The following is a 13,942-nucleotide window of genomic DNA, read 5'->3' on the forward strand; positions in this document are numbered from 1 at the left end:
AGCGTTGAGGGGGAAAAAAAAAGACCCAAGAGTGGTGCTTTTTACTTTCATATCAGGAATTAGATAAAAAAAATAGTATATTCCTTTGTAAACTGTTTGGGGACCACTGCCATTCAGATCATAACAACATGCCATGTGTATCAGAGATGCAAATAACCATTTGATCACTTAGCTACGGTAGGACAAGTAGCAATCCACACCACCATTTTAGACATGGGCACAGAAGTGACTTGCACTGCTCATGACTTAACACTGCAACCTGCCAAGTGTCATGCTGGGCATATGCTGTTGTTATTTTTTTCAATGGCTGCAGCCAACATGGGGGCTTATATACCTGACTAGTGGATTTTAGCCCGTTTAAAAACGGGCGCTAGAGGAAGCGGCCTGCCGGGACTGGCTTGGCGGTGGCGGGTCTTCCCGCCACCACCAAGCCAGTTCGCAGCGGGGGCTTTTCGCCGTTTGCCTTCCCCTGGGGGAGGCAAACGGCGAAAAACCCCGCCGCGCCGCAATTCGGCTCCGGGACTGGCTTGGCGGTGGCGGGTCTTCCCGCCACCGCCAAGCCAGTCCGCAGCGGGGGTTTTTCGCCGTTTGCCTTCCCCTGGGGGAGGCAAACGGCGAAAAACCCCGCCGCGCCGCAATTCGGCTCCGGGACTGGCTTGGCGGTGGCGGGTCTTCCCGCCACCGCCAAGCCAGTCCGCAGCGGGGGCTTTTCGCCGTTTGCCTTCCCCCGAGGGGGAGGCAAACGGCGAAAAACCCCGCCGCGCCGCAATTCGGCTCCGGGACTGGCTTGGCGGCGGCGGGAAAAAGGGGAGGAATTCCTCCCCTTCTTCCCGCCGCTGCCAAGCCAAAGCGGGCCTCCCTCCGCGCCCGCTGCCGCTTCGGCTTCCTCGGGTTCCCCGAGGAAGCGCCGTCCCATGCCGGAGGTGTGCGGCAAGGCTGCCGGGGGGGGAGCGCTTCTCTCCCCCGCCGCCTCACCGCGCACCTCCAGCATGAGACTGGGCTTCGGAGCGGCGGTTGGCGGAGCGGCAGTTGGCTGTTCCCTGTGTCCCGAGAGCACGGGTCCAATCCCTGTGTCCCTGGTTGTCCCTCCGTCCAATCCCTGTGTCTCTGGGGGACATGCGCAGTACCCCAGGGACACACGGGACATCTGGACGCAGGGACAACATGGACATTATTATATAGGATAAGGTCAAAGGTAGTACAACAAAGGAGCAGAAGGCATCTGTAAGCTTCCAGAAATAGATTTTTGGAGAAAAGAAATTGCCAAAGGGGATAGGAATCTATGTAATCTTGAGACAAGAGTATCCTCTTAAGTGAAAGCCAATTTGATTATATATGACTCCAATAGACAGGCAGGCAGGCACACTCATTCTTTCAATCTATGATGGCTCGAGTGGCGGAATGGTGCCTGATGATGATTCCGGTTCATCATGGGTTAATCTATCACTCCCATTATAGGCAGGTGTTCCTTGGGAGGCGGAGCTAGATGGCATTCTAAATGGCAGTTGGGAGTTGGCAGTTGGCGGTTGGCAGTTGGCAGGTGGGGAGTAGTGTCAGAGAGGGATGCAGGAGCTGTGTTAACAAGCCTCTGTGTTATATGAAAAGAAGATGATGAACTAAGAGTTTAAACAAATGAAACCATAAAGAAATATACATGTTCTCCAGTTAAATAAAGCTTTCACCTATGTTGTGTCAAATTGGATGTTCCTCCTTATTCCAGCAACGTACCTAAACTCAAAAGGGTGGTGACTTAAGAGGGGAGATAAAACTAAGCCTGAGGAGCAGGTGGATAGTTTACATCTCAAAGTCACGCACAGAGGAGGCAAGTGGAGGGAAAGAGTGCCTTGCCGTGGCTAAAGTGCTGAGGTGAACCTGAGTTGAGAGGGAAACCTTACTGAGGGCACAAGATTGTTCCTGTAATATTTGCCTGGAGTTTTTTAAGGATATAGAGCCACGTTATTTGGAAAGCTGGAACTGTACTCTATGTACTAGCAAACCCATATAAAAACAGGGAGTTTATTTGGGAGAAAGAAGGAATAGTGGGTTGTTTGAACAATAACTAAATTCCTTCAGCACACTGTTAGTAATAGAAAAGGGAGTTTCGTCACAGCTCGCACCTGCCAATACATCTGATTTTTTGGGTGGGTGACTATGGGACAAAGTAGGCATTCTGCTATAGGTGAACAGATATCCAGCTTACAAGGAGCCCATTTCTTCCCAGGATTTGCCTCATTTTCCAGTTGTTTGGTATTTATTACTGGAACGTAACCAAACCAAAAATATTGACACCCATTGCCTGCACATGTTCCTTGATGCAGAAGCAAGAAATCCACAGGCCTGAGAAACCCAGAGTCCCAGAAGGCCACACATAGGATCACTGAATAACAGCCTGTTAGATTAGGCCAATGGCCCATCTAGTCTAGCATCCTGTTCTCACAGTGGCCAACCAGATGCCTGTGGGAAACACATAGCAAGGACCTGAGCACTTTCCCATCCTGTGGTTTCCAGCAACTGGTGTTTAGAATCATTACTGCTTACAATTGTGGAGGCAGGGCATAGCCATCATGGCTAGTAGCTTTCGATAGCCATCTCCATTAATGTATCTAAATCCTCTTTTAAAGTCATCTAGGTTGGTAGCCATCACGGCCTCCTATGGGAGCGGATGCCATAGTTTAATTATGCACTCCCTGCATGAAGAAATACTTTCTTTTATCTGTCCTGATTCTCCCATCATTCAGTTTCACTGGATGGCCATAAGTTTTAGTGTTATGAGAGAGGGAGAAAAAGTTTTCTCTCTACATGCCATGCCTGTCCATGTACTGTACATTTCTATCATATCAAATCTTACCTTTTCTCTAAACAGTCACAGATGCTGCAACCTTCCCTCCATCCCCTTAATCATTTTAGTTGCCTCTTTTTGAACCTTTTCCCAATCTACAATATCATTTTTGAGGTGAGGCAACCAGAACTATACAGTATTCCAAATACGGTTATACCAGAGATTTTTGATACTGGCAGTTTTGTTTTCCTTCCCTAATGATCCCTAGCAAGGAATTTTCCTTTTTCATCACCACTGCAGCATACTGGGTCAACATATTCATTGAACCACCTACTAAGACCCCAAGGTCTTGTTCTTAGTCCATCAACTCCAGTTCAGACCCCAAGAGCATGTATTTAAAACAGGCATCCCCAAACTTCGGCCCTCCAGATGTTTTGTACTACAATCCCCATCATCCCTGACCACTGGTCCTGTTAGCTAGGGATCATGGGAGTTGTAGGCAAAAACATCTGGAGGGCCACAGTTTGGGGATGCCTGATGTAAAACTAAGATCTTCAGCCCCACCATGTGTAAATTTACACTTGTTTACATTCAATTGCATTTGCCATTTTACCTTTGGCACTCTTTGCAGTCTCTATTTGTTTTAAGGACTCTGAAAAAATTAGTATCATCAACAAACTTAGCCACCTCACTGCTCACCATGAGCGTAGCCACAGGGGGGCAGGGAGGAACAGTTGCCCTCAATAATCAATAAAAATACATAGCTAACTGAGGTTCTGCACCCCTAATAAAAGGCCTACCCCCCCCCCCAAAAAAAATCCTGGCTACGCCCATTGCTGTTCACTCCTAACTCTAGATCTTTTATGAGTAAGTTAAAAATCACAGGTCCCAATATCGATCCTTGGGGGACTCAGCTTTCTACTTCACTGCATTCAGAGAACTTGTTCATTTATTTCTACTCTTTGCTTCCAGCAGCGTAACCCATTTATGATCCTTGAGAGGTCCTTTTCCTCCTATTCACTGACTGCTAAGCTTACTTAACAAGCTTTGGTCTGAGGTGAGGTGGTCTTTGGTGAGGTATTTTGTCAAAAGCTGAATTCCTCCTAATAACACTGGTGCTGAAAGGCAAGGCACCTCTGCGTATTATCTACCCCTTGCCTTTTTTGTTGTTGTTCATGTTGCTCCTGCTATAGCTTTTCTTTTCTTTCTTTTACTGTACTAGAAAGCAAAGAGTGTGCAAGAGAGCTGAGGTACACGGAGGCTGAGGGACAGGGGGGCAGTACACTTGGCAAGGGGGGTCGATGTCAAGAGTAGGGAGAAACCACCTGATTTCCTCTCAAAAGGTGGAAGTTATCGTATTTATTGGCAGGATCTTTAAGGCGAAACACATTCTATGTACTACTTTTTACTGCAGCCCACCAGAAGGTGGGCATAGCTGCCAAGTTTTCCCTTTTCTCGTGAGGAAGCCTATTCAGCATAAGGGAAAATCCCTTTTAAAAAGGGATAACTTGGCAGCTATGAAGGTGGGTCGCAGCTAGCAAATATTTCGAGAGCCTGTATGAGTCGCGACGCCCTTGCGCCAAGAATAGCGGGCACTCAGAGGGCATCGCTTCGATCCCTCTGAGCTGTGCCTCTCCAGGACCCTAATGGGCATGCGTTGGGCACGGCGCTCCGGCAGCGAGGAGCACAGCAACTCCCGGCACCAGCGGAGGGAGGGTCAACCAGCTACCCCGCCTCTCTTCGGAAGACGCCGGCTTTCCTATTCTTTCTGCTGAGGTGTTAAGATTTTTGCATTGCCTCTCGTTCCCCTCTTCCCTCAAGAGGCCTCCGCTACCACGTCCTGCTTCCTCAATCCTCGGCAACCACCCCCGCAGGCTCCGAGCTGATGCAACTCCAGTGTCCCCGCAATCCAAGGCGCCCCGAGATCTGCCCGCCACTACTTGCTTGCTTGCTTGCTCGCTCGCTCACTCACCGCCTCGCTGCGCACTGTGCTTTGCAGGCAGCCCGTTATTGTAAGGCACCCAGATCTTCTGCAGGGGGTTCTGCGTGAGCTCTCGAGTCGGCGGAGACGCCATTCTCGCATTGGGGGCTCTCTCTCCTGCGGTTCCGCCTGCTGCGACAAGCTCCAAGGAAGATCCGGGAAGGTGCGGCGGCGCCGACAGCCAGCCAGCCGACGCGTGTCCTGGATCCTCGGCGACAGGGGGGTGGTGGTGCTGGCAAGGCCACCGGAGGGCGGGGCCTGCAGGACGCTCCGCCCCCTCAGGCCAGCGCGGGGAACAAGTTGCGGAGCAGGAAGACTCGCCCTCAACTCGGGAACGAAGCAATGCGCGCGAGGGCCGAGGCTGGGCTCCGCCCCCTACGCGCTTCGCGGAGACAAAGGGCTGCCTTGGCCGCGCAGGCTTTAGAAACGGGCTGGGGTAACACAAGGCGAGGCGCAGTGCGCTCCGCAGGACTAAAAGCCGCATTGGGGCCCATTGTGTTTACTCGCAGGTAGGCGCATATGGGTAAAGGCAAGCACCAACCCGCTTTTTAAATGCCAATTAACGTCTCCAGTAATGTGTTCAGGCTAATCCGCAACTATCCGGGGGGGGGGGGCGGAATACAGCCATTCACTGGTTTGTTACGCCTTATTTTGGGAGCTGTAGTTTTAGGAGAGGGCCGAGAGCTCAGTGTGGAAGATCGGTAAGAGTCCTTAATGACTTTTTTTTAAAAAAATCCAACATTGCTAACAGTGCAATCTTGTGCATGTCAACTCAGAAGTGATCCCCGTTGAGTTAAAATTGGACGGTAAGTGTATATCGGATTGCAGCCTAAACCACTTTAAATCTCCAGAGGGGTAGTCAGATTGGACTGCAACCCTAATCACTGGCAGCGCTGGGGTTTATACAACTCCACCGCTCAGGTTGTAAGGGGGTGGGGCAGGAAAAAATGTCCCTTTGCTGAGGTGGTCATGGGATGGCAGCAGATTCTATCAGCCAGGCCCTGCAAATGTCCAATTTCTGGGATTGCCAGCAGAAACTTCCAACCACCTGATTTAAAAATTGAGGGGAAATAACGTATTGCCATTAGCTGTGCTCAGTGTGCTTTGGGTGAGTGGGAGTTAAAACTGAAGACAAAAGCCCCTGCTCTAACATGAATCATACTAAATAAAAACTAAAAAAAACCTTCCAGTAGCACCTTAGAGACCAACTAAGTTTGTCATAGGTATGAGCTTTCGTGTGCATGCACACTTCTTCAGATACACAGTATGAATCATACTGTATGTGCAAGCATTTTATTTAAGTAGGTAATGAACATTTCAAAGTGCAACCAGTTTGCCTGCAACTCAAGAGAACATTAAGAACATTAATACATGCAACAGAGCCATGGATTTGTTCTGGCATGAGGTCTAAGGTGACTGTTGCAATCTGATAATTAGAAGAGGTTTTTTTAAAAAAAAAACTAGGAATCCAAACAAGCTTCATCCTCACCTATGACCGGCAGTATTAACAATGAACTGCATTGCTGCCAGCCACTCTCTCACACAGAACAGTCCCCTAAATTCAACCTCACCACTCTTTTCATTATATCTCAGCACTTTTGACTCAAAAAAATTCAGCACTGTCTGGGAAGGCGAACTAAGCTGATGCTTAGGGAGCCAGAACAAAATCAGTCATTAACATCTACAGCAGAAGTGACTGAGAACTCCAGAATAGGAAAACATCTTCATTTCTTGCCTAGGCACCTTTTAATTGGTTTCTGAGCCCTGGCCTAGAGGAAGCTCCATGCCTAAGGCACTGCAAGTACTAGTAAACAGGTAATACCCATTATCACCCATCTTGGTTAATGTTCTCCCTTCAAATGATGCACACAGAACCCCTTAATGCACCTTACACAGTTCTGCACTTGTCATCCATGGTAGGCCTCTACTGTTTTAGATGCTCTCCTCGTTTATCTCCTGCATTATTGGTTTTGTTTTAGAATGCTTTTATACTGTAGTTTTATTAGCTTTAGGCTGATTTTTTTGTTTTAATGATATTGGATGTTTTTAATATTACACACTGCTTAGAGATTTTAAAATATTAAGCAAATTACAGGTGCTTTAAAATAAATATCTAGGAAAATTGCTCCCTCTCATAACCAAAATAACCAAAATCTAAAAGGATTAAAAACTAAAAGCAGTGCTCAGGCCATGCTCAGTCAAGTTAGCTAGCTCTGCTCACCCTTCCTACCTTCTTCACTGGTTCTTCCCCAACTCTGTCTTTATTATTTTGTACTCTTCATCAGGGTTCCAAGGGAAACAGCAGCCTTGAGTTCCTCTTCTATACCTTCACCCAAAAAGGCTTGCCCACCAGTTACCCTATTGCAGACTGGTCAAGGATCTACAGCATCCTCCCTCAAGTGCTGATAAGTCAGCAATATGGTGCTCTCCAAATGTTACTGCACTCCATCTCCCATCAGCTCCAGTCTGCATGACCAATGGTCAGGGCTGATGGGAGATGGAGTCAAACTATATCAGGATGACAACATATTGACTACCCTGGGAATTGATAACAACCATGTTCTGGGTTCTTTCCCCCTCTTTAATTTTCTAATTTTTTCATCCTTTCTGCTCTCCAAGCAAACCAGTAACCTATATTACTTTAGGCACCTGAACTTAATCTCTAACCCCAGTTTGATTCTGCACATACAGCTGGTGCCTATTGGCCCTCCAATCTCATTATTTGGTGCCCATCTTTCTCCAGTCTTCTCAAAGCACATTACTCCTTCTCACTCTGTACGTCTGTTATTATTGTAATTATTTTGCTATTAGGCTATCTGTCAGTATACTTTTTACTACTGTATTTTTTCCATTGATGTTTTGTAATATGTTTCTAGTGTTGAACGCTGCCCTAAGATATTTTGTAAAGGGCTGTAGATAAATTGAATAAATAATATTAATAATGTCCTGGTCCCCTCTGTCCTTCGTACCACTTACTCACATAGTTGGTACTAGACCAATCTGAATATCTGGGGTTGCCAACATGGTCCTTGTGGGTACAATGACACTTTTGAGGTGCCCATGAAGCCTCAAAGCCCACCTTCCTTGAAATACTGAGGAGGGTTACCTATTTTCCGCACTGACAAGTATATGGAGCTTAAGGAGTTAAGCTGGAAGAGTGACCCTCTTTCCCATCTCCTCTACATATTTTTCAAGGCTCAGATCAATAGCTGAACAGAAAGTGGAGCAACTGAGAGGGTAGGAGGGAAAGGGGGGAAGACAGGATAAAAGGGAGTGAACTGCAATACAGTGGTACCTCAGTTTACAAACACAATTGCCAGATGCCATGGAAACGCACAGTGTTGGGGGGGGGGAGAGGGGAACCACCAGATATATTTGATTATTCTGTCTCATGGCTTATTCTGCCTCTTTGGTGAATTATCATTCAAGTGCACCTGTACTAACATGGCATCCAACCACCCCTAACTTTATTTGTATGTTGCCTTTCCACCGTGCAAGCCATGCTCAAGGCAGCTTACAACATTAAAAAAATTACATAACTACAATATAATGAAAGTAGTCATAAACAGTAAGTTTAACATTTAAAAATACAAAAGCAAACTAAACAATTTCCACATAAATCACAACAAAATCTGAAACAAAGATACCAAACCGCAACAACTTCACCTCAATAAACAAGGACATGCAGTAAAAACATGCTCTAAGGTTTTAATCTCTGAACAATACTGCAGATCCTGCAGTATTTGGACAGCCAATCAGATCTGCAGTATTGGCTGAAGAATCCCATGCCCATTTACTGGAAACCAGCCAGAAGATCAGTTGGTAGCTCTCGATTCCCGTCTACGCAAGGCTTATGAGTTCCTGGAAACAAGCGGAAGGGGGGAAAGTATTTAACATAATTGTGCAATTATCAAGTAGGAGTTATACTTTCCCACTAGAAAACTTTTGTGTTTCCTTTTATCCAGCTTCTTAAAAGCTAGATGTGGTACTTGAAAAGGCATGAGAAACCTGTTCATAGTTTCACTGAAGATCCATTTGCAGAATGTTCATAAGATAAACAGCTGAGAGCTAAGCTTTATATTAGTCTTTCCCACACAATTACCTTACATAGTTTTAAGAAGGAAAACAGAAAATTTAAACTAAATGTTCTGTTCTGGTCCTGAATCATGGGGCAAGACAGTAGTTACTACGGTGTGTTCTCTGCTCATTCTGTTCCTCTGATGCAAATCAGGGATTAAGCACCTGTTTTCTTGGAGTGCAGGTGGGGAATTTCCACTTAGCCCAGCGTATTTTCACACGTGTTGAAAATTGTGGTATAGAAGAATAAAAACAACTAAGTGTCCCATGATACTTTAAAGCAGCCTTCCTGAACCTGGTGCCCTGAAGGTGTTTGGAACTACAACTCCCATCAACCTTCACCCAGCATAGCCAGGTTAGCTTGGACGGATAGGAGACACTCTCCAAATGTGGAAGGCGCCCAGTTGGGCGAGACTGGGAGTTAAGGGCTCTCCTTGATATCACACTGTGCCTTGGAAGCCTCTCATAAAGCAATGGGAACTTCTTGTTTTCTGATTAAAGTATTTTTCCGCGTAAAAGACTAGGTTTTTTCCCCTAAAAAATAATGTCAAAAATTAGGGGGTGTCTTATGCACGTATAGTGCCAAGGGTGGATTTTCTTAAAACTGAGTCCCCCCAAAAGGGGGCGTCTTATACATGGGAGCGTTTTATAGATGGAAAAATACGGTATTTCCCAGGTGGTAAAAGATTCAGTGGTACCTTGGTTCTCGAAATTAATCCGTTCCGGGAGTCCATTCAACTCCCAAAACCATTTGAAAACCAAGGCGTGGCTTCCGATTGGCTGCAGGAGTGGAAGCCGCGTCAGGCATTCGGCTTCCGAAAAATGTTCCCAGTTTGCGGCGTTCAGGAGTCGATTTGTTCCAACAACTATGTCGTTCGAGAACCGCTGTTTTTAACTTTAAAACAAGTGCATCTTCCTGCAGTCTTTGTGACCAAATATGAAAGCTGATTGGGTAGACAGCTTTTGGTGTAATGCCATTTCATTTCTATCATCTGGAAGATGGCCTTGACCATAACCTAACAGTAAGAGGGTCAGGAATCTGTCTATAATTACTGTAGTAAGGATTTACTAATTGTTCTACTGCTGTCTAGCTAAACTGCTTAGCTTCAAAGGTGCTGTACTACTGTGTTTTAAGATTATAGGTGCAAGACAACACTTGTGCAAATAAATAAGATGCTTTAAATATTTTTATGTAAAATTAGGTTAAAATCCTGTCTACTGAAAATAGCCAATCTACACAAAACATATTCTTCTCCCAAGTAATATGCCTGTGATATAATGTGAGGTTGTAATGGCATTCTTTAAGGATTATTTTGCTCTTTGTTTTTTTTTAACATTCAGGGCTATTAAAAGGGTTTATGATCCTAGTGATATTATGAGATTCTAAGGCTTGACTCAGATGTAATGATGATATTGGTCGACTCTAAGCATTGTGATCTTGTGCTCCCCCTACCTCCCACATACCATACTGCAAGGCCAGGTCTAAACATTTCCTGATGTTTGGGAGCTCTCACGTGAGATCTTTATTCATTTGCAATGCTGGCATGTTGCTTGACCTGCTTTTCATTCTCAGAATTCTCCGGTAGTGCAACATGGTGTGTGGCAAATACAAGATTTACATTCAGTTACTTGAGATGAGAAAGTGATTTGCTTGCTGGGACAGTTTCTGTAGTGGCCAGAGTGATGGATCTTGCAAATCACTTTACTGTATAGTATCGTGGTTTATTAAAATTATTGGTCAGGATGTCTGTCAAAGTCCTGGCACAAAGGAAATAGTCATTACTGTGCCTGAATACAGCATCTATATTAGATCAGGAGAATCAGGTAGGTAAAACTGCATTTCAATACTACTTGCGCCCAGTAATGTATGTTTGCACAATGCAGTGCAAGGGCAAATTGTGAATAAGACAAAAAAAGGGGTAACACATGGTGAGGATGAGGAACCACAACCATATATCTATCCACAAAGCTAACAAACATTCTTTTTATATATTTTTTAAAAATCAACAAAAATATTATCTACATTATTACACTATTCAAACTTTTTATTTAAAAAAATCAACCAATCAATCTTAGTATTAAATATCACTCCCTTGCTCTCTTTATGTGTGTGTTTATATGAACTTAAGATGTGGCCTGCTGGATCAGGCCAAAAGCCCATCAAGTCCAGCATTCTGTTTTCACAGCCAGATGACCATGGGGAGCCCATTAGCAAGAACTGCGCACAACAACACTCTTCCCATCTGTGGTTCCCAAAATGATATACAGAGACTTACTGCCTCTGGCAGTGGAGAGAGATATTTTAAATAATAATAATAATCAGTTAATTACTTAATAATCAGTTAATAATGGTCAGTTAATCAGTAATAAGCAGAGTTCGGATAGCAATTATAATCATCATCTGCATTATATCTGTTTATATTCAGTCAACAGGGGTAATTTACTTCTAAAATTTACCCATCACAGTCGAACCAGCTAATTAATTAAATTGATCCTGTAAAGCAAATATGTATGTGTGCATTAAAGGTAAAGGGACCCCTGACCATTAGGTCCAGTTGTGACCGACTCTGGGGTTGCGGCACTCATCTCACGTTATTGGCCGAGGGAGCCGGCGTACAGCTTCCAGGTCATGTGGCCAGTATGACAAAGCCACTTCTGGCAAACCAGAGCAGCACACGGAAACGCCGTTAACCTTCCCGCTGTAGCGGTACCTATTTATCTACTTGCACTTTGACGTGCTTTCGAACTGCTAGGTTGGCAGGAGTATGTGTGCATTACTTGATTTAATATACGGTAATTAAAAATTAAAGACATGAAATCTCACACATTTTTTTAAAGGCAAATATCACCAGTAGATGGCACTTCATAGTCACATACCCAAGCACTATGTATATGAAGATTTAAGGAACAACAGGCCAGTTGTAATCAAACCAAAAAGGTAACCAGCCTAGCAGTTTGAAAGCATACCAATAGTCCCCATAGTCACCTTTGACTGGACTTAACCATCCAGGGGTCCTTTACCTTTTTACCTTCACCTGTTATGAAACTCTATGAAGAAAGTTTTGGGGAAACAACTTTATTGCTCTAGAACAGAACTGGAGCTCATTTCCAGATCACCAAGCAGGAAACAAAGATTTAGAGATCTATTACATTTTCTAGAAGATTTTGTGCTCTGGCTCTCATTCATTTATCCAAAGCAATAAGAATAGAAAATGGACAAAGGTGAGCTAATATGTGGAAGAGGGAGCGATGTTAGAACCCATAACTCTCATATTATAATCCTGGGTTAAATATTTCAGGTGGTGTAATGGGTCAGTGCATCTGGCTGTTAACTAGAAGGTGGATGGTTCGAGCCCACCCAGAGGCAGCTGTGGATAGGATTTCTGCATTGTGGAAGTTGGACTAGATGACCCTCAGGGTCCCTTCCAACTCTGCAATTCTATTATTCTGCCATATAAAAATTTTCGTCTGATGGTACTTTGCACACTGTAAATGAGGAAGAAATTAAGCTATCAAACCATGGAATAACAAATCCCAACTATCCGGAAATGCTTTTCGGGTACACTAGCAGCTATATTGGGGGGGGGCAGACAGAGCAGGGAAGTCCCATAGTATAAATGACCTCCCATTCACGCAATTGTAGCTCCCTTCAAAGCCTTAAAATTAATATCCTTCATACTCCCAGTATCAGACACTTAAAATATGACCAACCAAGTAAACTACGCTTGTAGATTCTCTCTCAAACAATCTGGCTCATGCAATGAAAATTTCAATACTGAAGTTCAATATTGAGAAAGACAATCTCAATAGCTTTCAATCAGAAAATGCTGGAGAAAATGGGTAAGTTTCTCTATCCTAAACACCACTGCACTGGTACAATCCTTTGTTTCAATTTGGCTCCACCAGAGCAAGATAATAGCTAGTGTCATTTAATTAGATAGGCTTAATAGTCCTTAATCAGAAATATAATTTCCACATGTTGATAAGCGATGCAACTGTTTCCACATCTGTGTGCAACATGCCTCTTCTAATACACATGATTCTGTAACAAAACCTCAGCTGGCTATCCAAATAAAGATTTTGTTTTATATTGCTACACCAACCAAGATTTCACAAAACAGCGTGCAAGGTTTTGAGTTCTCCAGAGTTTGTCATAGGCTATGTGAAAAACAGATTCAGCAGGGCTTTAAACTTCTTTTTATTTCTTTATTGCCTGTTCTACCAAGCAACAATCCAGGATGATAATATAATTTAGATATCATTTAATTTAAACATCATTACAAATATTCCGCAATAGCAATAAATAGTAAATAAAAACACCAACAGGCTCAAAATTACAGTATCATACTTACAACTGTTGGGCCCCTTAATTCCCAGAAGTAAATAAAGTCTTTAACAGCTGCCTTCAAGGCCAATTGAGGGGCACAATTGTAGCTCACACACAGCCAGTGCATTGCTTTAAGGGTAGCTGAACTATGACCCCATATGTGCTCATTCTTCAGCCTCTCCTCCCTCTTGCAAACTCTTCAAAATCAGTGACCCTGGACTGTCCACTGTCTAAAACGGGTGGATACAGGGGTGAGGCGGGGGGGCAGGGAGGCAGCTGCCCCCTATAATCAATACATACGTCAATACATCAATACATCAATGCGTACGTGCACATATGTACATATGATGGCTACATCCACCACTGGCATGCAACCCTCAGAAGCATGGCTAATAATCAAGGCAGCTGTCAGGCTAAAAAGAGAACGGGAATGAAAACTTTAAGGGACCATAACTACGGTGATATAATCGGAACCGTGGCCTAGAGTGCTTTGCTGTTGTACTGTTCAAAAAGCCAGGGAGTTTGGGATCAGTGCAGGAAACCCAGGTTCAACTTCCTGAACCCTTAAAGTTTGCTTAGTTATCTTGGAGAAGTCACTACTATATTCAGACTTACATAACTAATAGTACTCTTGCCAGGCTAAAATCAAATGAGTCCCAAGTATATAAATGCTCTGTCTCGCTCTCTCTAGGGCATGAACTCAGCCTAATTGCCAAGACTATGCAAGTAATGTTTTGAAGTTGAGCAGACAGGAGCGCAGGACAAAACCATTTCTGAA

The 13,942-nt window shown here is 44.3% G+C and overlaps 1 protein-coding gene across 6 annotated transcripts in view; it reads right to left on the bottom strand.

Moving 5' to 3' along the window:
- Window positions 1-13,942, bottom strand: part of PFKFB4 (6-phosphofructo-2-kinase/fructose-2,6-biphosphatase 4) — a 78,861-nt gene that overhangs the window by 38,654 nt on the left and 26,265 nt on the right. For 2 of the 6 annotated variants that reach the window (XR_015948445.1, XM_035106178.3), the window contains exon 1: window positions 4,752-5,031. The exons of 3 other annotated variants lie outside the window; for them this stretch is intronic. Coding sequence is in view for 2 of the 3 variants with exons in the window: in XM_035106178.3 (XP_034962069.1) it covers window positions 4,752-4,854 (103 nt within the window). In the remaining variant the exon portion in view is untranslated. Of the gene's footprint in view, window positions 1-4,751; window positions 7,049-13,942 lie in introns of those variants that run through there. One more of the 6 variants, XM_035106177.3, reaches the window with a different exon arrangement.

Source organism: Zootoca vivipara, chromosome 2 (assembly GCF_965207765.1).
Source record: "Zootoca vivipara chromosome 2, rZooViv2.hap1.1, whole genome shotgun sequence".
NCBI lineage: Eukaryota > Metazoa > Chordata > Lepidosauria > Squamata > Lacertidae > Zootoca > Zootoca vivipara.